Source organism: Ceratotherium simum, chromosome 5 (genome assembly GCF_057802395.1).
Source record: "Ceratotherium simum simum isolate JZ-2026a chromosome 5, ASM5780239v1, whole genome shotgun sequence".
Taxonomy (NCBI): domain Eukaryota; kingdom Metazoa; phylum Chordata; class Mammalia; order Perissodactyla; family Rhinocerotidae; genus Ceratotherium; species Ceratotherium simum.
This window is the reverse complement of record NC_141904.1, coordinates 72,979,029-73,002,411: the sequence shown is the minus strand read 5'-3', so window position 1 is coordinate 73,002,411 and position 23,383 is coordinate 72,979,029. Positions and strand designations below refer to the sequence as shown.

Here is a 23,383-nt window from a genome sequence, read left to right as displayed (position 1 = left end):
GACATGTGCTGAATACGTGCTAACTGAATTTGCATCATAAAATAGTTCCAGTAAAATTAAAATGGTGGTAGTGAGAAATTAGAGAGAAATGGGAAGAGAGAGGCTAGACTTTGCAGAACAATTAATCTGATAAAATTGAATGGATTGAGCAAATGTAGGAAAGAGAAGTGACAAACTGGACATGAGAGTCTTAGTGAATAACAACAGAAAGATGGGAATTGGAGGAGGAACCGGTTTTTGTAGGGGGCACTATGAGATAGGAAAATGAAATGTCAAATATGAGATGGCAAGTGGACATCCAAAATAGATCTGGAAAGCATGCAGAAAATGCATGTTTTGAATCAAAATTTTGATGGACACACCATTGATATAGACACAGTGGTAGACTTCAGACTTGGCAAGATTTCTCAAAGAATGTAAAGAAAAATGATAACTGTCATTTATTGAACACATAAGTTAGACACTGTTTTAAGTAATTGATATGAGTTGTCTTTTTTTTTTTTAATTTTTTGTTTATTGCAGTAACATTGGTTTATAACATTGTAAAAATTTCAGGTGTACATCATTGTACTTCTATTTCTGCATAGATTACATCATGTTCACCACCAAAATACTAATTACAACCCATCACCACACACATGTACCGAATTATCCCTTTCACCCTCCTCCCTCCCCCCTTCCCCTCTGGTAACCACCAATCCAATCTCTGTCCCTATGTGTTTGTTTATTGTTGTTATTATCTACTACTTAATGAAGGAAATCATACGGTATTTGACCTTCTCCCTCTGACTTATTTCACTTTGCATTATACCCTCAATGTCCATCCACGTTGTCACAAATGGCTGGATTTCATAGTTTCTTATGGCTGAGTAGTATTCCATTGTGTATATATACCACAGCTTCTTTATCCATTCGTCCCTTGATGGTCACTTAGGTTGCTTCCAAGTCTTGGCTATTGTCAATAACACTGCAATGAACACAGGGGTGCATGTACCTTTGCAAATTGGTGTTTTCAAGTTCTTTGGATAAATACCCAACAGTGGAATAGCTGGATCATATGGTAGTTCTATCCTTGATTTTTTGAGGAATCTCCATACTGTTTTCCATAGTGGCTGCACCAGTTTGCACTCCCACCAGCAGTGTATGAGAGTTCCCTTCTCTCCACATCCTCTCCAACACATGTTGTTTCCTGTCTTGTTAATTATAGCCATTCTGACGGGTGTGAGGTGATATCTCATTGCAGTTTTGATTTGCATTTCCCTGATAGTTAGTGATTTTGAACATCTTTTCATGTGTCTGTTGGCCATCTGTATATCTTCTTTGGAGAAATGTCTGTTCAGGTCTTTTGCCCATTTTTTAATTGGGTTGGTAGTTTTGTTGTTGGTGAGATGCATGAGTTCTTTATATATTTTGGAGATTAAGCCCTAATCAGATGTATGGTTTGCAAATATTTTCTCCCAATTGTTAGGTTGTCTTTTCGTTTTGTTGATGGTTTCCTTTGCTGTGCAGAAGGTTTTTAGTTTGATGTAGTCCCATTTGTTTATTTTTTCTATTGTTTCTCTTGCCCGGTCAGATGTGGTGTTTGAAAAGATGTTGCTAAGACCTATGTCGAAGAGCGTACTGCCTATGTTTTCTTCTAGAAGTTTCATAGTTTCAGGTCTTACATTCAAGTCTTTAATCCATTTGGAGTTAATTTTTGTGTATGGTGTAAGGTAAGGGTCTACTTTCATTTTTTTGCACGTGGCTATCCAGTTTTCCCAACACCATTTGTTGAAGAGACTTTCTTTTCCCCATTGTATGTTCTTGGCTCTTTTGTCAAAGATTAGCTGTCCATAGATGTGTGGGTTTATTTCTGGGCTTTCGATTCTATTCCATTGATCTGTGTGTCTGTTTTTGTGCCAGTACCATGCTGTTTTGGTTACTATAGCTTTGTAGTATATTTTGAAATCAGGAAGTGTGATACCTCCAGCTTTGTTCTTTTTTCTCAGGATTCCTTTAGCTATTAGGGGTCTTTTGTTGTTCCATATAAATTTTAGGATGCTTTGTTCTATTTCTGTGAAAAATGTTGTTGGAACTTTGATAGGGATTGCATTGAATCTATAGATGGCTTTAGGAAGTATGGACATCTTAACTATGTTAATTCTTCCAATCCAAGAGCACGGAATATCTTTCCATTTCTTTGTGTCTTCTTCAATTTCTTTCAGAAATGTTTTATAGTTTTCGGTGTACAGATCTTTCACCTCTTTGGTTAAGTTTATTCCTAGGTATTTTATTCTTTTTGTTGCAATTGTAAATGGGATGGTATTCTTAATTTCTCTTTCTTCTACTTCGTTGTTAGTGTACAGAAATGCAACTGATTTTTGTATGTTGATTTTGTATCCTGCAACTTTACCATATTCGTTTATTACTTCTAAAAGTTTTCTGGTGGATTCTTGAGGGTTTTCTATATATAAAATCATGTCATCTGCAAATAGTGACAGTTTCACTTCTTCCTTTCCAATTTGGATCCCTTTTATTTCTTTCTCTTGCCTGATTGCTCTGGCTAGGACTTCCAATACTATGTTAAATAGGAGTGGTGACAGTGGGCATCCTTGTCTGGTTCCTGTTCTTAGAGGGATAGCTTTCAGTTTTTCACCATTGAGGATGATATTAGCTGTGGGTTTCTCATATATGGTCTTTATTATGTTGAGGTACTTTCCTTCTATACCCATTTTATTCAGAGTTTTTATCATAAATGGATGCTGTATCTTGTCAAATGCTTTCTCTGCATCTATGGAGATGATCATGTGATTTTTGTTCTTCATTTTATTAATGTGGTGTGTTACGTTGATTGATTTGCGAATGTTAAACCATCCCTGCATACCTGGAATAAATCCCACTTGATCGTGGTGTATAATCTTTTTAACATATTGTTGTATGCGATTTGCTAGTATTTTGTTGAGGATTTTTGCATCGATGTTCATCGGTGATATTGGCCTGTAATTTTCTTTTTTTGTGTTGTCCTTGTCTGGTTTTGGTATCAGTGTAATGTCAGCTTCGTAGAATGAGTTAGGGAGCTTCCCCCCTCCTCAATTTTTTGGAAGAGTTTAAGAAGGATAGGTATTATTAAGTCTTCTTTGAATGTTTGGCAGAATTCCCCAGGGAAGCCGTCTGGTCCTGGACTTTTATTTTTGGGGAGGTTTTTGATTACTGTTTCGATCTCCTTACTGGTGATTGGTCTATTCAAATTCTCTACTTCTTCTTGATCCAGTTTTGGAAGGTTGTATGATTCTAAGAATTTATCCATTTCTTCCAGATTGTCGAATTGGTTGGCATATAGCTTTTCATAGTATTCTCTTATAATCTTTTGTATTTCTGAGGTGTCTGTTGTAACCTCTCCTCTTTCATTTCTGATTTTACTTATTTGTGCCTTCTCTCTTTTTTTCTCAGTGAGTCTAGCTAAAGGTTTGTCAATTTTGTTGATCTTTTCAAATAACCAGCTCTTGGTTTTATTAATTTTTTCTATTGTTTTTTTGGTCTCTATTTCATTAATTTCTGCTCTGATTTTTATTATTTCCCTTCTTCTACTGATTTTGGGCTTTGTTTGTTCTTCTTTTTCCAGTTCCTTTAGGTGCATTGTTAGATTGTTTATTTGAGATTTTTCTTGTTTGTTGAGATAGGCCTGTATCGCTATAAACTTCCCTCTTAGAACCGCTTTTGCTGTATCCCATAAATTCTGGCATGTCGTATTTTCATTTTCATTTGTCTCCAGGTATTTTTTGATTTCTTCTTTGATTTCTTCGTTAACCCAGTCGTTGTTCAGTAGCATTTTGTTTAATCTCCACGTATTTGTGGCTTTTCTGATTTTCTTCCTATAGTTGATTTCTAGTTTCATACCGTTGTGGTCAGAAAAGATGCTTGGTATTATTTCAATCTTCTTAAATTTATGGAGACTTGTTTTGTGGCCTAATATGTGATCAATCATGGAGAATGTTCCATGTGCATTTGAAAAGAACGTGTATTCTTCGGTTTTTGGATGGAATGCTCTGTATATATCTACTAGGTCCATCTGTTCTAGTGTGTCGTTTAAGGCCAATGTTTCCTTATTGATCTTCTGTTTGGATAATCTATCCGTTGGTGTAAGTGGAGTGTTAAAGTCCCCTACTATTATTGTGTTACTGTCTATTTCTGTTTTTATGTCTGTTAATAATTGCTTTATATATTTAGGTGCACCTACATTGGGTGCGTAGATATTTACAAGTGTTATATCCTCTTGTTGGATTGTTCCCTTGATCATTATGTAATGCCCTTCTTTGTCTCTTTTTACAGTTTTTGTTTTAAAGTCTATTTTGTCTGATATGAGCACTGCTACCCCAGCTTTCTGTTCATTGCCATTTGCGTGGAGTATCTTTTTCCATCCCTTCACTTTCAGTTTGTGAGTGTCTTTAGGTCTGAAGTGTGTCTCTTGTATGCAGCATATATATGTGTCTTGTTTTTTTATCCAGTCAGCCACCCTCTGCCTTTTAATTGGAGCATTTAGTCCATTGATGTTTAAAGTAGCTATTGATAGGTATGTACTTACTGCCATTTTTTAACTTTTTTTTTTTTTCCCCTCAGTGTTGTAGTAGTCCTTCTCTGTTCCTTACTTCTTCTATACAGAATTGATGGTCACTTTAGTTTGACCTCTATCTGAAAGCTGTACTCTTTAACTCCCCTCCTCCCTCCTTTTATGTTTTTGATATCATATCTAACCTCATTTTTGTGCATTTGTATCCATTATGTTCTAATCATGGAAATAGATAATTTTTCCTATTTGTGGTCTTCTCTTTTCCCCTTAAATCAGTCCCTTTAACATTTCTTGTAGCACTGGTTTCTTGGTGACAAACTCCTTTAATTTTTGCTTATCTGGGAAAATTTTGATCTCTCCTTCCATTTTGAATGATAACCTTGCTGGGTAGAGCATTCTTGGCTGTAAGTTTTTTTCTTTTAGCACTTTAAATATATCGTGCCATTCTGTTCTAGCCTGTAAGGTTTCTGCTGAGAAGTCAGCTGATAGCCTTATGGGGTTTCCTTTGTATGTAACTTGACATTCTCTTGCGGCTTTTAGGATTCTCTCTTTATCTTTAATTCTGGACATTTTGATTATGATGTGTCTTGGTGTGGGCCTCTTTGGGTTTATCTTGTTTGGGGCTCTTTGTGCTTCCTGTACCTGGCTGTCTGTTTCCTTCCTTAGGTTAGGGAAGTTTTCATCTATTATTTCTTGAAATAGATTCTCTGCCCCCTTGTCTCGCTCTTCTCCTTCCGGGACACCTATAACATGGATGTTAGTGCGCTTGATGTTGTCCCAGAGGTCCTGTAGACTGTCCTCACTCTTTTTAGTTCTTTTCTGTTTTACCTCTTCACCTTGGGTAATTTCTTCTAGTCTTTCTTCCAGCTCACAGATCCGTTCTTCTGTATCCTCTACTCTGCTTTTGAGTCCCTCTAATGAATTTTTCATTTCCAGTATTGTAGTCTTCATTTCTGATTGGTTCTTTTTTATATCTTCCATTTCTTTGTTGACATTCTCACTGAGTTGATCTATTCTTCTCCCCAGATCAGTGAGCATCCTTAACACTCTTAGTTTGAACTCTCTGTCGGGTAGGTTGCTCATTTCTGTTTCACTTAGTTCCTTTTCTGGGGTTTTGTCCTGTTCCCTTACTTGGAATGTATTCTTTTGCCTCCTCATTTTCCCTCTTTCCCTGTGCTTGTGTCTACGTATTAGGTAGGTCACCTACGTCTCCTGCTCTTGGATAGGTGACCTTATGTAAGTGATGCCTTAGGAGGTTTCCAGTGTGCTTCCCTCAGTTCTCAATGTTCCAGGGGTGACCCCTATGTGGGCTACATGTGTCCTTCTATTGTGGCCTGTTAGCTCTCCCTATAGGTGCCCAGGGAGGCTGAGTTATGCTCCTGGCCAGCTGTTGTAATGCTCAGCTGTTTGTAGTTGTTGTGGGCCCTTCAGTCTTTTTATCAGGTGTGGGGAGCCCCAGCACAGTTGGCTGTAAGTTCTAATACCACATTTGTGTTGCAGTATTTCTTTTAAGTGAGTAGGCCCCCAGCGTGGCAGGTTGTTAGGCTCAGGGCCTTACAATTGCTGTAAGCCTCTAGCCTATTAGGTCTCTTGTCAACTCTCTGAGGATTGCAGCTGGGTGGGGCTGGCCTCAGGCACAGGAGCACCCAATTGTTTCAGGCTTTGGAAGGTGGGGCAAACCTCCTATGTGGGTCTTTGAGAAGCACAAGTCTTCTGCAGCTGACAAGCCCTGTTGCCCACAGGTCCACACACACAGTCAACACAGTCCTGCCCCGTGTGAGTGCCCCGACCTCCCGAAGCGGACCCAGTCTCTCCACGGCGGGAGCCCCACAGTCTCCACCCGCTCCTTGTGCACACCCTGCCGCACTCAAGTCGGCTCAGTTGCCAGGCTGCAGAGAATCCAGTCACCAATCCATGCAGGCCCACACGTTGCCTGAGGGCTTGTTGTTGGGTGGGGCCAGTCTCTAGGGTGGGCTGCCTGCCCTGGCTGAGCTGGATTAAATCGGTGCTCTAGTGGGTGGAGCAGACCCTGGGCTAGCAGGCCTCAGGGAGAACTCCAGTGGCGTCTGTGTCAGCAGGCTCACACCAGGCCACAACAATGGCCGCCCCCAATGTCCCAGTCCCTGGAGAGGTCTCACCCCTCACCGAGATGCACTCAGGGCCTATTAGGGGAGTCTCTTTTCACCCCAGCACTGTGCACCTTTCTTTCTGTTGATTTTAGGATGCTTTCTGGAACGGGTGAGTTTGTGCACGGGCCCTTTAAGAGCCAGTTTTAGTTTCTTTGTGAACCGGGTTTTCTGGGGGTGCTCCCCAGTGTTTTAGTAGCAGGCACAGTCAGATATTATGCCGCTGGTCTCGATTGTGCCGGGTCCACAAAATGCCCACAGCGGGGGCGCTCCCCGGCTCAGGACCCCGCGCCTCCAGGGAGGGTGCGTACCTGTGAGCTGCTCCCGGTGTCTTGTGAAGGCGGCGTTTTTCCTCTCCGGAAGGGAGTCTCTGCCTCTTCTACCCCAGTTAGGATTGTCCGTTGTTGCAGGAGTTCCTCTTATTCAGTTTTCAGTTCTGTCTCAGGGGTAATTTTTCCACGAGTAGTTGTAAATTGGCTGTGTCCACGGGAGGAGGTGAGTTCAGAGTCTGCCTACGCCGCCATCTTGACTCCGCCTCCCCGATATGAGTTGTCTTATTTCTTCCTCATAACAATAGTGGAGATAATTGCTATCAGTATCCTCAATTTATAGATGATGAAACCGTAGATCAACTAGTAAAGTAACTGGTCCCAGGTCAAACAGTTAGTGTCAGGAAAGGGACTTATACCTGGTTTATCTGACTCCAGAGGACAAGGACTTGAGTTCAACCCAAGTTAAAAAGTGGAAGGAAACAGAGAAATGATCATGGGCAGAGAGGGGGTGTTGTTTAAGAAAAGTCAGGCATGAGAGTCACTGGCAGATATGTTTTGCTTTTTAGATGAGGTGATCTGTGCATGTTTGAAACCATAAAGGTGAGATGAATGAGACTGAAATAAGAATAGTTGTAAAACCAGAGACTCCAAAGGAATGATTTGCTCTTTTATAATTTTTTTCATTTTTCAAAGGGCTTGCAGATCTGTGATGCTAGATATCCTCTCTCAAAAAACCCTGCGAGGTTCAGAGGGCAGGTGTCCCCACTTTACAAATGAAAATCTTGGAGGCACAGACCAATCAAGTGACACTCCTCCAGTCATGTGGATCTGGATTATGGTAGAGCAAAGACAAGATCCCTGGTGTTCCCATTCCTGTGTTCTTTTCCTAAATGTTGCTGGTAGGAAGTTATTAAGTCTGCAACACAAACACAGAGGATTTAACTTTGGTGGGGAGCCCCATCATGGAGATTCCAAGGAAAATGATATGATGGATGCAAAGACAATTTAACTCATTTCAAACATCTATTGATGACCCACACAATGCCAAGAAATCTGCTATAGTCTGGAGATATAATGATGAAAAGGACATTGCTCTGATCTTGGTGGAGATCCCAGAATAGGAGAACAAATGGAAAATATAAAAGTATAGAAAATATAGAAGGAAAAGGATGGAGGTAATTTCAAGAGTTTCAGGAAAGGGATGTGGCCGAAGCTGGTTTTGAAGATAAATGAAAGTGTGCTATGTCAATGAATGTATGGGAACACCATTTGCATGAGTGGACCAGCATTTTGTGCTTGGGGAAATCCAAATAGTTTGTTATTGCTTCAATGGATGTGGCTGAGAGTTGGGGATGCCTGAGCAATGGGGTGATGGGAGACAGAGAGGAGGCTAAACTGTGGAATCCCTATGTGGAAGAGTCTTGTAGAATACGCTTAGCTTATTCTACAAGAAATAAGCTTAGAGTAAATAAGGGTAAATAAGCTTTCGAGAAAACTCTAAGCTTAGGTGCTTAGAGTTTACCCTTTGTCCCAACATTTCCCAAGTGTGTTTTAAAAAAAAAAAAAAAAACAGTTCCTGAAGATGTTAAGATCTTATTAAGTGCTCCCCTGTTTCCTAAGTAGGCTTAGAAAATACTAAATACTTAAGTCTGGTTGGAAACTGAGAGGACAGACCTGTTTTGTTTTTTTTTTAATACATACTCCATGGTGCTGGGTTTGAATTAAATAGACATTGTCTTTTTTTCATTTGCTAGGAAAGATTCGCCCTGAGCTAACTTCTGTTGCCAATCTTTCTTTTTTTTTTTTTGTCCTCCCCAAAGCCCCAGTACATAGTGGTATATTCTAGTTGTAAGTCCTTCTGGTTCTTCTATATGAGCTGCCGCCACAGCATGGCTACTGATAGACGAGTGGTATAGGTCTGTGCCCAGGAACTGAAGGTGGGCTGCCGAAGTGGAGCACACCGAACTTTAACCACTAGGCCTACAGGGCTGGCTCCAGACCTGTTTTAAACCCCTAAAGAGGCTGAGCTTTAAGTACAAAATCTGTTTGCAGTGGACTTTTTTGGTACCCAGTATCGCATTCCCTCTGCCCACCTCTGATTCATTTGCAGTGGGAGTAGACAGTTCCATGAAAGTTCACAGTGGGAGCTCTGACAGGTATGGGGGAATTATTGCCCCCAGGGAAAGCCCTCCAACTCTTGTTGGGGTTGGGAGCCTGTGTATAAATGCCCTAGACTCCCATCTTCAAAGTGATGGTTCCAGAAGGCATTCTGTACACTTATCAGAGGTTCATGCAGAATCAAACCCTCATTGACTAGTAGCTTCAATAATGCACCCAGATGGTGGTTTTGTTCAATCCTTTTACTCTCCCACTCCCTCCTACCTCCTGAGATCATCTCCCATATAAACTAGGTCACCCAAGTCCTTTCTGAGGCTCTGCTTTTGGGGAAACAAAACTAAGACACCATTGAACTTTGTTGAGCAAGCCATCGTTTTTACATAAGGGAAATTTTTTATTTTCCCAAGACATACCTATCTCCTGCCGTGGTAGAATTTTCCCTTAGGGACTTCGTAATTGATTAACTGTTTTGAGAATTTGACTGATATGTTAAGTAAGAAAGAGAACAAAATAGGAGGAGACACTTTGAATTGGGGGGTTGGGATACAGAGCAGGAAATAATGGTTAAGTTTTGATCTTGCTGATAGTGAAGATGATTGAGTCAATTGACTATGTCTTATATTCAAATTTGGGAGATCTTCCAGAGGCTTCTGCATGTGTGAGGAAAAGGAAGGAAAGTCATGGTCATCCACTGAACCATGGTTTTCTTTTTGTATAGAGGGATGCTTTAATTAGATTTTTCAACTGATTGAAATTTTACCACTTGATCGTGGAAGCTGGATCACTGTGTGGGATTCTGCTTTATTTATAACATCTGATATGGTGGAGATGAAGCTGAAAACCTTAACAGAACTGCAATCTTGAATTTTATTGCCTTTTTGGGTGTGTTCATTGAGTTTTTTCTTAGCTTTTATATAGACGTGCACAACTTTTGTTTTACTGGAAGCTATCTGATTCTTTCAAAGGCAGTCATTTACACTGTTCTGGTAATGATTTAATTTGGTAACTACAAACCACTAAGCATTTCAACATTAAACATTAAAGACCTTTAAGGCATTGTGCATGGAAGACTGTTAGATTCCCTATATCTGTGTTCCTTTTACAATTTATTCAACTATCACTACTGGGTAATATTTTGCATTTTAATTGAAAAGGTAACACTTCACCTCAAAGCATCAAATAGGATGGTATTACACAAGTAGTAAAGCTCACATGCAATTTTCGCTGATAATGCTTTTATCAGCTCCTGATGCTCTAATTGCAAGTGATCGCGGGTTGTTTTGAGGCAGAGCTCTAAATTTTTAAACTTTAGGTCCATTTAGTCAGCTGGCCACAATTTCAGACTTATTGCTAGTTTTACATTCCATTTTAATCTTCTTAGGGGGAAAATGGTTTGTTTTACTTTGCAGTCTGTTATTGTCATCTTTTTTTTATTTATGACATAATAGCACATATGTGTACCCAATTCAACATATGGCCATTGCCAGCATTTCTCATAAAATGTTCTACACAGAATTCTTTGGTCAGATGTGTTCAGGACACTCTGTAATATCCATCCCACCTTGGTAGACCTTATCAGTGCATATTTTATATTAAGGTCTCCAACTTATTCTGCATAAAGAAACTCATTTAACTTGGTTTAACACAGCATTTCCCAAACTGACTTGCTGGGAAATGATAGTCATTCTTTGGCTGATTTTGAGTCTTACAGAGGTAGACTTGTGCCCTATAGCCCTGCAGTTATACTGAGTGACATTCCATATCCTCCACTTGATAGCCTACCTGGATTAATCCACGTGGAGAAACCAACACCAGCAATATGTAGCAAGTGGAATCAGATTCCCAGCTGAACATGTGAATGCCAGAGGAAATCAGAGTCACCCCAGTCTCTTTTCTCTGTTTGCATTGCTGATTTCTTATGGTCATGTCTTCCTCTCCACAGGGTGGGGACAGCAACCTGAAAGTGAAATGCTTGAGCAGCCAATAGAACACCTGGCCCAATATAGAAAATTAACAGACAGATGTCAAGGTAGATTATTTTATACACCGGGAATGATCTATGTGAATGTTCACAGGGAAAACAGTCAGAATAAGGAGTGTAATTCTCTTCTGGCTCTACATGCCTCCCTTTGATGGTGGCTTGGGAGATACTGGCCCCAAGGTGTGATTAGAGCTTTGGGATATCTTAGAGCAGCACAGCTGATGGGCAGAAGAGGAATCATGGGGAGCCACTTCTAGGCTGTAGCTAGTAGAGGAAGAGGGAAGAAAGTAAAAAAATATGGACAGCTGGATTTTATCTTTGTTTATTCAGATTTTCCCAGTTTTATATGTACTCATTTATATGTGTGTATTTAGTTCTACACAATTTTATCAGTGCAGTTTGTGTATCCACCACCACACTCACGATCCCTCCCAGTGCCTTTTATAACCACACCCATATGTCTGCTCCCACCTTCCCTAAACACTGGCAACTACTAATCTATCCTCTATTTCTAAAATTTTGTAATTTTAAAATACTACGTAAATGCAATCATACAGCATGTAACCTTTCAGGATTGCTTTTTTCACTCAGCATAATTCCCTGAAGATTCATCCAAGTTGTCGGGTGTATCAATAGTTCCTTGCTTTTTATTGCTGAAGAGTATTTCATGATTTGTATGTACCACTGTTTGTTTAACCATTCATCCATTGAAGGACACCTGGGTTGTTTCTGGTTCAGGGCTGTCTCAAATACAGCTGTGTAAAGTTTTGTGTACAGATTTTTGTGTGAACATATGTTTTTATTTCCCTGGGATAAATGCCAAAGTGTGCAATTGCTGAGTCATATGGTAGTTGTGTGTTTAGTTTTATAAAAAATTGCCAAACTGTTTTCTAGAGTGGCTGTATCATTTTACATTCCCACCAGCGATGTATGCGTGATCCTGTTTCTCCGCATCCTTTCCGGGGTTTGGTGTTATCACTATTTTTTATTTTAGCCATTCTGATAGGTGTACTTCATTGTGGTTTTCATTTGTATTTCCTTTATGGCTAATGATGTTGAACATTTTTTCATGTCCTTATTTGCCATCCGTGTGTCCTTGTCAATGAAATGTCTGTTCATGTTTTTTGCCCATTTTCTGATGGGATACTTTTGGTTTTCACTACTGAGTTTTGAGAGGACTTATTCTACATACTATTCCTTTACTGGATAAGTGGTCTGCTTGTATTTTTTCCCAGTCTGTAGCCTGTCTTTTCATCCTCTTCACATGGGCTTTCACAAGGCAAAAGTTTTTAATTTTCACCAGCTAAAAGTTTTTAATTTGGTGAAGTCCACTTTATTGTTGTCAAGTTCAAAAACTCTTCACCTAACCCCAGATCCCAAAGATATTCTCATATGTTTTTCTCTGAAAGTTCTGTACAATTTCTAGTTTTATGTTTTACATTTAAATTCATGATCCATTTTGATTTAATTTTTACATATAAGTGAGATTGAGGTCAAAGTTCATTTTTTTGCCCATGGTTGTCAGTTGCTCTGACACTATTTATTGAAAGGCTATCCTTCTTCCATTGAATTGCTTTTGCACCTTTGTCAAAAATCAATTGAGCATATTTACATGAGTCTATTTGTGGGTTCTCTGTTTTCTCTCATTGATTTGTGTGTCTGTCCCTCTGCCAGTACTACACAGTTTTGATCATTGTAGCTATATAATAAGCCTTAATATTAGGTAGAGTGATTCTTCCCACTTTATTCTTCTTACTCAAGATTATCTTAGCTATTCTAGGGCCTGTACTTATGCATTTAAATTTTAGAATAAGCTTGTTTGTGTCTTCAAAAAAAACCTTGCTGGGATTTTCATAGGAACTGCATTAAACCTATTATCAATTTAGGGAGAATTGACACTATGTTGAGTCTTCCAATCCATGAACATGGTATATGTCTGCATTTATTTAGATTTTGATTCTTTTTTATCAATATCTTTTAATTTTCAGCATATAGATCCTTTGCATATTTTATTATCCATATACCTAATTATTTCCTTTTCATTGAAAGAATTGTAAGTGGTTTTGTGTTTTTAACTTTGGTTTCTGCATGTTCATTGTTAGTATCTAGAAACTGTATCCTGTGACCTATTGAACTCACTTTGTACTAGGAGTTTGTTTTTGTTTTGTAGATTCCTTCTCATTTTCTATTTAGACAATCATATCATCTGCAAATAGGGGTAATTTTATTTCTTCCTTTCCAGACTGAATGTGTTTTATTTTTTCCTTTCGTTATTGCAGTGGTTAGAATTTCTAGTGTGATGTTGACTGCGAGTGGTGAAAATGAACGTCTTTGTCATAGTCCTAATGTTGGGGGGAAACATTCAGTCTTTCACCATCAAATATGATGCTGGTTGTAGTTCTTGGTAGATGCTCTTTATTGTGTTGGTTTGTTTTCAAAGTCTGACTAATTAGAGGCTCCAGAATAATGTCAGAGTTTGCAAGAGTTGAAGAGGAGCCAAAAAGAAAAATCTGAGAAATTTCTACCCAATAATTTCTAGAATTACTTTTTATTTATTTTGACTCCTAAACAGGGCTTGTTCTAATACAGTTCTTGCCAAGATTGGATCATATGCAGCCTTGACTTGGGTTTGGGTTACATATATAATCTGCTAAGATATTTCAGTAATCTGAAACTTTTTAGGTATTAATACTACTTTTATCTCTATAGTCCTTAGTGTTCAAAAAAAGGGGAGGAGGATCTTGCTATACCTCGAACATGACATATGTTCTTGTGGATCTGTTTTCCTTTGTTGCTCCCTCTGTCTGAAAAGAATCCCCCCACACACACACACCACCCTCTATTGCCCTGGCCAACTTCTGCTCTTTCAAAGCGTGTTTTACATCTCAAGGTTAAGTTTCCTTCCTCTACATACTTTCCACCATTAGAGCAAGGCCATTTAAAGTGCCGCTATTGGTCTCAAGTCTGTCTCTAACCAGACAGGGCTCTCCATGAAAGGAAGCCCCCAGTGACTAATACCTTCAGAACTAAGCCTACATAGGCTGAAGTTCTGTAGGCTGTCAATAAATACTTGTTTAATACGTGACTGCTCCCTTTTCCAGCCTTGGTACTAAATAGATGTTTAACAGATTCTTTATCTCATTGACACTTTCATATGTTCCAGAAAGTTTGAGATGTATTTTAATATACTTAATCTGGATTGAACTTGAACTTTATACATCTTAATGGGAAACTACAAAGTTATATTTGGTGTGCATAAACTTCATCTAATGAGCTTGTTAAAAATGCAGATCTAATTCTAACTCACTAGTTTTAAGTGATTCCCAGAGATCTGCATTTATAATAAGAATCCTAGGTGATAATGATGCAGATGGTCCTGGACCACACTTTGAGTAACATAGCTAAGAACTCAGGAGATTCTGCTTTATAGGAAAAAAAAAAATCCATTGTAATTACAGTGCTTTGCCAGCAACAAAGCCCTGGAAAACACATCAATGCCACTACAGTTATTTTCCTTTCCTATCCCTGATGCATATGCTCCATGAACTGGCCAGATCAGGTATCCCAAAATAGTATTCCTTGCCCTCGTATACTATAAAGGCAGTATCAATGTGAATGTCTAGAGCGATGGACAAATCTGTGCCGGGCAGTATTAGTGCTTAGGCAAAAGAGATTTTTGCCTTTGGGGGAGAGAAGACATTATTAGTTTCTGAGCACTGTTTGATCCTTTTTTGCATATTCTAGTTAAAATTAGTGATGAATAACTTCCATGCTGTGAAGTTATGTAACAGAACAAGGAATTGAGTAAGAAATCTGCAATGATGATACATACTTGGTTGTCAAAAAATAATTGTTTGAAATTATTTTTCCATGTGTAGGCTACGTTCTGATATGATGTACTTCCATTTAGTCATTGGGAAACATTGGATGGTACAATTTTGCAGTTCCAACTCAGTTACACTTCACGAGCCTTGATGTTTTGATAATGTTGCATTTTAGTTACACATTTAAGATGATATAATGCTGTGTTATCATATCATTTTTGTAGGGTAACCTCTGGTTAAAATAAGACCATAAACATTATTTTTTCTTCTTTTATAGGCACATATATGTGAGTTTTGCTGAATTGCTTTACTCCATGCTAATAACCTAGCAATTTATTACTGTTTTTCAGTAACTATAAAATGAAGCACATAGACTTTCTTATTTCTCTCTGATGTACTGATTCATGGTGCTTAGGATATTCTTAAGTGTCTACAGTTTGCAGGTTTATCTATTTGAAGATAATTATTTTGATTTTTGCATTTTTCAAGGCAGAGTTAAAATTTTCTAAGTTGTGTTTTAAAATACCTACACTGCCTCATTTTGTATAGTCACCACATAGGCAATTTACATCAACCCTTAAGAGCTATGAAATGAGTATATTCCTTCACAAATTGACAGTGCAGTTGTTCTGATACAGAAAGCAACACCATTGAGAATATTACTGTGAAATTCACAAGTATTTTTTTTTAATCAGAGTTTAGAGAAACAGTAGATTTTTCTTCCCTTTTTCCCCATAGGCTTAAGCTTTGTTCAAAATGAAGCCAACAGAAATTTCTCCATTCTGTAGTTTAAAGCAGAGAGTATGAATCAGAATTTGCTCTCCTGGATTGTTATTGGAAGGAATTAATTTTTTTAAAAAATAACCACTGGTGATCAAAATAGTATTTGCCTTGATTGCTTTATTAAACACTTGAAAAAAATTCTTTAGGCGATTATAAAAACCATTTGTATTTTTTCAGAAGTAAAAATAAAAGGGATTATGCCATTTAATTTACTGTTATCCTTTGAATTCTACCTAATTGGTTATTCCAGTCATACTTGTCTTCTACAGAATCTTTCAAGATGTGGGACAAACAGGACTTGTAACCAGAAACTGAATATTTTCAGCTCTTTTTGTAAATAACAATAATTATAGGTAGAATAAAATTTATTTAGGCTATTTATGATAAAATATTTTAGGAGGGAAATTCATGATAAGGTGAAGCTAATAGTCTTCATGATTTGGTGAATCACTGTGGCAAATGTGGCTATCAGTTTATGTATATTTTTGGTTCCAGATATTTCATTTCTTCCTTTGAGTCGTATTGTCTCGTTTTTTAATTCTAATACATGCTTTGCCTTTTTGGATAGCCCAGGCCTTTTTTGACACTATTACAGCAACATAGGATTAGTGGGTATATATTTTTATTGTATTTCTGAATTTCTAGAAGCCTTAATAAGGAAATCAAACTTCTACTGTTCCGTCTCAAAGGACATGCTCTTCTCCTGAGGTTTCTGAGAAGGGACTTTAAAAATTACCCTACAGAAGAAAGGAATGTCTTTGTGTGAACATTTTTATTTTATTGTCTTTTCTGAAATTCTGTTTTGTTTTGTTTTCAAATCAGATCTTGAAAATTTTAAAACCAAAATGAGAAGTACAGTGTCAGTGCGTGAAGGCCAGGGAGTTGTCCTGCTCTGCGGCCCCCCGCCACACTCCGGAGGTAGGAAGTGCTCTGTTTTTGCTTTTTATACTTATTGAATAAGTTTCAGGGCAAGACCCACAGCATATGTACTGTTATTGCTTCTGTAAATTACCCTGAGAAACTTGATAAACCAAGCATTGGATTCTGTGTGCTGAGTTGGAATATGAGAAACTCTGCAAAAGATAGTCCATCCAGAGAAGTTTATAAACATAATTTACTCATTCCAACAAGGAGCGTTCTAAAGGCAAGTGAGATCAAGTTCATTTCATTTACTTAATGCTGCTGAACAATGCTTTATCCTTACACCATTATCATTTGTTATTTAGTTTTAGACCATGACATACATTGGAATCTTTGTGGTTTCTTTCTCTCTCTCTCTATCTCTCTCCGTCTCTCTCCCTCCCTCTCCCTCTCCCTCATACACACACACTTACACATGCTTATTAATATATGATGTTGGACCTCTTGATATATGTATAATATATACATGAAAGTGATATGTGTGTATATTCATATCATTTTCATTGGGGTGTTGAAATTACAAATTTTATGCTACATTGGTATAAATTGAAATATTGCTAAAAATTCAGAAGCTTAACAAAACAGCTACCCAGAGTGAAGATGAACTTCAGCACATAGGAAAATAATTTAATAAGCACTGCTCCCCAGTATGAGCCTGGAGTGCTGGTTTGATTTTCCTCTCATGCTCAGTATTGCAAACTCAGTCACTTGTGGGAGCAAAGAGGGCATTATTAATGTATAAATCACTGTTCTCAGAGAAACAAACATGTTCTGTTATTGAAAGGAAGAGAGTTACTGAGAGATAAACAGGTTAGAGATGATCTTTCTGACCAGAGGCAAAACTGAGAAGTCTTCCCATCATAGTGAAGCGTATTCAAATGAAAATATGCTGGACTTTATTTGTTCTGTGACATATAAACGCAAGTCCTTTTCCCTCAATGACTTGTCAATAAAACAGACATTTCCCATCTTGAGTATCTGATCACTCGAAATGTCTGAGCCAGCTGGAGACTGCAGATTTGAGTCTTGATTAGCAGGTATGATTGCATCGTGTTGGCTGGTACGGGTTTAAATTGGGTTCCCCAGTCTACTGCAATAGGATATATTTTGCTTGAATCTTGAAGTTACAGAAGAACCTTAACTATGAAGGGAATCCTAGAGTCTCTTGATTGGAAATAAAAGTAACTGAGCTCAAACTGGCTTGAAGAAAATGGGAAGTTTACTGGCTCACGTAACTGGGATGATCAAGTGGCTTCTAGTACAACCGTATGGTTGACACAGAGATGTGCTGCCCAGAAGGACTCGCTGCCTCACTATGGGTAGTGGGGTCAGCAAATGGCCTCTAGCTCTCAGCTTCTTTGTGATCTGCCTCGGCTGTGAAGAGCCACTTGCTCACAGTCTCAGTCTTCCAGGGGCTGCCCACACCTGGTGACTGAACAAGGCAGGATGTAAAGGATCAGCCATTTCTGCCCAACACTGGACGATTCTGATGGGCAGTACTCTCTGCACAGCTTCCTGCCAGGATGACCAAGGCTTTGTTGGACCATATCACAGTTTGACTTCTTTCTCTTCCTAATCCTGCTTCTGCCTCCTTGCTTTCACAGGTTTTGATCATTGATAAAAATCTTTTATCCCAAACTCTATCTCAGCATCTGTTCCGTGAGAACCCAATCTGCTGGACCCAAGGGTTCAACCAATTTCATAAAAACTTGGTCTTTCTTTGTATTTCTTGATTCTGCCTCCCTCCACATTGATTCCATTGTCATGTAGTCCCCTTGTGGTGGCAGAGATGGATCCTGGTAACTCAAAGCTCTTATGGTCCTTAACGCTAAAGATCCTGATGGACCAGACAACTTGTTGCTCAATGGTGCCTGATTTTAATTGGATCAACCTTGCTAATGAAATTATCCCTGCAGTAGAGGACCAGAGTCAGCTCCATCTGCTGACAAGCACTGGGATGAAAAAGATGTAGTTTCCAAAAGAAAAGAAGGGTTTTGTTATGAGATAAAAGAGGGAGATATATTGGGGCCGGCCTGGTGGTGTAGCAATTAAGTTCATGCACTCCGCTTTGGCGGCCCGGTGTTTGCAGGTTCGGATCCTGGGCGGAGACCAATGCACCACTCATCAAGCCATGCTGTGGCCATGTCCCATATACAAAATAGAGGGAGATGGACACAGATGTTAGCTCACAGCTAATCTTCCTCAGCAAAAAGAGGAAGAGTGACAGAGGTTAGCTCAGGGCCAGTCTTCCTCATAAAAAAAAAAAAGCGGGAGAAATATTAGATAGACATTAATAATGGCTAGAACTATACCTAGTAAAGAGATATCAAAATAATTGAAATTTATTTTATAAATTAACATAAAATAATAACTAGATAGTCCTGTCTACGATGAGTGTTGGGAATGTTGACCCAATTTAAGATTCTGACTGAGTGATTTATTTTGAGTGTTTTTATGGTTAGATATATTTGCTGATAACAAAGGAGGGACCTTTTAGTTGACTAGGCATACAGACAGTGAGAATGTCTTAATAAGCTGTTGGATGAAACATGTTCAAAAGATGAATCTTTTCTAATGTCATGAAATTAGAGAACTATTGGCCAATCAGAGCTCTCCTAAGTAATGACATCCTGATTTACCTCTCCCTTTGGTGACTTCATATAGTTCTCTTTTCGTTTTTAAAGTGCGCAAGTTGGGATAACTGTGGAGGTCAAGTAGGATCGTAGGTGAAGGAGGAAAGAAATCACCCCAGATATGGCACATTAGCCCTTAAGAACCTGAAGCATGGGTGGGAGAACAAATAACTGAACCAAAGCATACCTTCCTCAGTGCTAGATTGTGGAGTAAAATGATGAAGACCAGAGCATTAGATTTAGACGCTGAAAACATGATTCGCATTGATCCAAGTCTACCTAATGCTGAGATATTCACAATTCACGTCCACTGTCCTGATGCGTTGGCTTGTGAGCTCCTGGAGGACAGAGCCTGTTTCAGTGTTTGCTCTGCACCCAAGTGCACAGCACAAGGTTGATTTCTAACAGTCAGTCACTAAGTATTGGTTGAACAAATAAACACATTCATGAAATGAATAAAGGAATCCTTTTTTAGATTTGGCCAGTTATAAATGCTTTTTGAGAATTCACTGGAAACTTTGTTTCTAGAGGTATAAGCATTTAACAACCAGGATGCCCTGGGTGCCAAGCAGACAGTACAGGCTCTGAAACATCAAAGTGAACTCTGACCACAGCACCTGGTATCAGCCCTGGTTGATCCCTTGTTGACTTAGGGACTTTTAATTCAGTGGAGGACGTGAGGCTCGTCACAGGGCAGCTGAAGCCATTACTCCTGAGTTTATCAGTACATGTGATAACGTGGTGCTCATGGCCCATGCTGTGATCCATTTGGTCCTCTTCCCGCAAATCCCACAGTCCCTGCAGGACATGCACTTGCCCTTCCCCATCTTCACCACTGTGTATGACTTTTATTTACTTCTTCACATTTCTTTATTTCTACTTGGTCCCTTCTCAGTAGTCATAAATGTTTAATTCTGTTGTTATTTTCTGATTACCGAAGACACCATCATATTTTATTCATCCATCGTATTCCCTAACAGAGTAACAGCATAATGGAGTAGACAAAAGGCAGAATAATAAAATAATAATAGTTATCTCTGTTTATTGAGTGCTGCTTAGATGATAAACAGTGTGCTGGGTCTTTGTGGACATCATCTGCTAGGAGAGTCTTTTGATTAAAAGTATGGAGAGGAATTGGATGAGTGACAATCTAAGGTAGAATCTGGAAGCTCAGTCCCAGAGATGCCAAGAGGCTGAGCGCTCAGCCAGCTAATACCTGAGTGCCTTGAGCCCGGACTTCTTGCTGTAAAGGACAGATGAGGCAAGACACAAAGAAACATCGGTTGCTGTGAGTCACGCACACTTGAATCCTTGGCGGATGTGATGAGCCCCACGCAGCTGTATCTGTCCCTCGCTGCTTTCTGCCTTCTCCTTGCAGGGGGAACATTCAGGCATCTATAGGGTCCTGCACTAGAAAGGCATTTTTCATTTGCTGATTGGGAGGTTGTGAAGTTGGGACTAACACCAAAGGTGTTGGGTGTGGGTTTTCGTTTTGTTTTCCTGTAGCCAGCAACATGACCTGTAAGAACTGTTGCACGGCTATTTATTAAGGTTGCATTTGCTGTTCTTACCTTTCTTTTGGTTTGTTTCCTGGGTTCTAGTTCTTCTATTATTAGCCCGTAGTAAAATTGTGTCAAAATCTCTTCTCTTGGTGAAATAAATTTTTAACTATCTTATGTTTATTTGGGATAAAAATAAGAAATGTTCTCCTCAAATAGACTAGGATGATATACATGGAAAGAGCCAAAATAAGGGTCCTGAAGTATGGAAACTGCATTTATTATTCATACTCCCTTAATTCATCTGTGCAGATAATTTATAGGAAAGTAGCAGCACCCTGGGGCTGCTTTGCTTAAGAGGAGTTGCCATGTATTTGATGCCATAAGAAGGAAAAATTGTTTCATGGTGGGTGACAATTAGGAATATATATAGGGACTAGGAGTTCCTATAACTTCTAAGCAACACAGGTTGCTGTCCTTTGAGAGGCGTTGTATCTGCCACTCATTCTGTGACATTTTCTGTCACTTCCTGTTCATCATGTTCTCTGCAGAACAATCTAGTCCCTCTCCAAGGTGAGAAGAATTAGTATCCCCTTGGAAGTTAGTTGGAAAACTAACAATTGACAAGCCAAAAATAAGCTACTGGATATGGATTATCTGTAGCTTAATTATTATTATAGTTATCAATAGTGTGAAAAGCTGGGAATTAGTGTAATTACCACACAGTTGCTGATGTCACTACAAAATCATTAGAAATTCAAATGTACAAGAAAAATTACTCTAATATAAATAAAGTTACAAGACTAGTCTGTGGGCACTTCATGATAATTACTAATTAGACAGGAATTCATAGGTGAGTCAAGTTATTGCATACACATGTTAATAAAGAATTGATTTCTGTCCAAAGTTGGCTAATGAAATTTGTCCAAAGTAGAGAATAGGCTTCAGTCTGTCCCAGTGTTTAATCAGTAAACAGCTTTGGTCTCTGATCCGGCTTCCCTTGTCTGCGCTTGGTGCCTATTCTTCTTGAAATGACAGCCCTGGACACTGTCATCCTCTGACAACAACATGGCCTTTGGGATGTGAAAAGGAGAATGTGAGATGCCAAACAGCAGGTAGTGGAGGCTGAAGTGACTTTATGCTAAAAATTGTTTTGTAAATCCTGGTGTGACAGAGGCGAGAACTGTTAGCAACATAACCAGATGGCATGGGATTTACACCCTCTGTGTCAACATCTTTATTTTATTTTCTTTCCCCAGGATGGATAGACCAAAAAACAAAAGTCATCTCAGGTAGCTTAGATGGGGGAACCTGAAGAAAAGATGCCAAGTAGGAATTTTCTGGAAAGACTTGTCCAGTTGCTAGACCCTTCATCAAGGTGACGAGACATATTACTTAGTGGTTTTGGATGTGATCTGAATCAAAACATTAATTTCCCCAAATAACTTAATCTGTAATCTTAACACCATCTTGTTTTAGGCACTCATTTTTCCTTGAATTACACTTCTCTACTGTTCATGTTTGTAATTTAGTCAAACTTAGAACAGTAACTTTTTACAAAACTTTGAAGTAAAGAATACATAAAATGTTCATGCACGGAATATGCTTTCTGGCTCCCATCATATTTGCATCACTGGTGACTGTGTAAAATGTTCCTCTGAGAACCCAGTGGTTTCTCTTTCCCTAAATCTGAAAGTTGTATCATAGCTTGCATTTATCCCATCACAAATTGTGAAATCAAGAGAAAGCAGATGATTGGTGGATTATTGAGGAATTAGCATCTGCACCATAGAATATTGCTCCTAATTTATTGCTTCTAACCTTGGGAGCCAGGGGTAGGTAAACAGGTCATGGGAAAGAGTTAGAGAATCCATCTGTAGACTGAATGAATAATATATCACAATTGCAAAACTATTTTTTGAATATATGTGAGTGCTGATGTGACTATTGACATTTACAGGAGTCCAAAATATTAACAAATTCAAAGTAGCATTCAGACAAGTATGTTCTGAATCAGTTGACACATAAACCTCAGCTGCTATTTTAAGGATAACAGCAAAATGTTTTGGTCTCTAAAGGGAATATCTGTTGCAGTGAATAGTCTTATTTGCTGAACATCCATTTTTTCCGTTGGAAATGGAGATGAAAAATCCTGAGTTTCTCCAAAGTACTTGAATGTGGAAACTGTGAATTAAAAATATTCATTGAGTCTGCCTTCCTTCCTTTCTTTTTTCTTTCATCCATCCATCCACTTTATTCATTCATTGACTTATTCATGCATCCATCAAATATAAGTTGATGTGTGGTTGTTTTATGTCTTATAATGCTATTTTATTATGATAAATATGGCCCTTTACTTAAATAAGCTTAGTATTAGATAGAGAGAAAACTGAGAGCATTGGGGCTGGCCCCGTGGCTTAGCGGTTAAGTGGGTGCGCTCCGCTGCTGGTGGCCTGGGTTCGGATCCTGGGCGCGCACCGACGCACTGCTTCTCCGGGCATGCTGAGGCCGCGTCCCACATACAGCAACTAGAAGGATGTGCAACTATGACACACAACTATCTACTGGGGCTTTGGGGGAAAAAAGGAGTAGGATTAGCAATAGATGTTAGCTCAGAGCCGGTCTTCCTCAGCAAAAAGAGGAGGATTGGCACGGATGTTAGCTCAAGGCTGATCTTCCT

General features: G+C 38.9%; 1 protein-coding gene across 5 annotated transcripts in view; it reads left to right on the top strand.

Moving 5' to 3' along the window:
• Positions 1-23,383, top strand: part of CNTN3 (contactin 3) — a 330,204-nt gene that overhangs the window by 165,504 nt on the left and 141,317 nt on the right. For 4 of the 5 annotated variants that reach the window (XM_087431353.1, XM_087431352.1, XM_087431354.1 and 1 more), the window contains exon 5: positions 16,473-16,568. In XM_087431353.1, the coding sequence (XP_087287479.1) occupies positions 16,473-16,568 (96 nt within the window). Of the gene's footprint in view, positions 1-11,010; positions 11,092-16,472; positions 16,569-23,383 lie in introns of those variants that run through there. The other variant, XM_087431355.1, reaches the window with a different exon arrangement.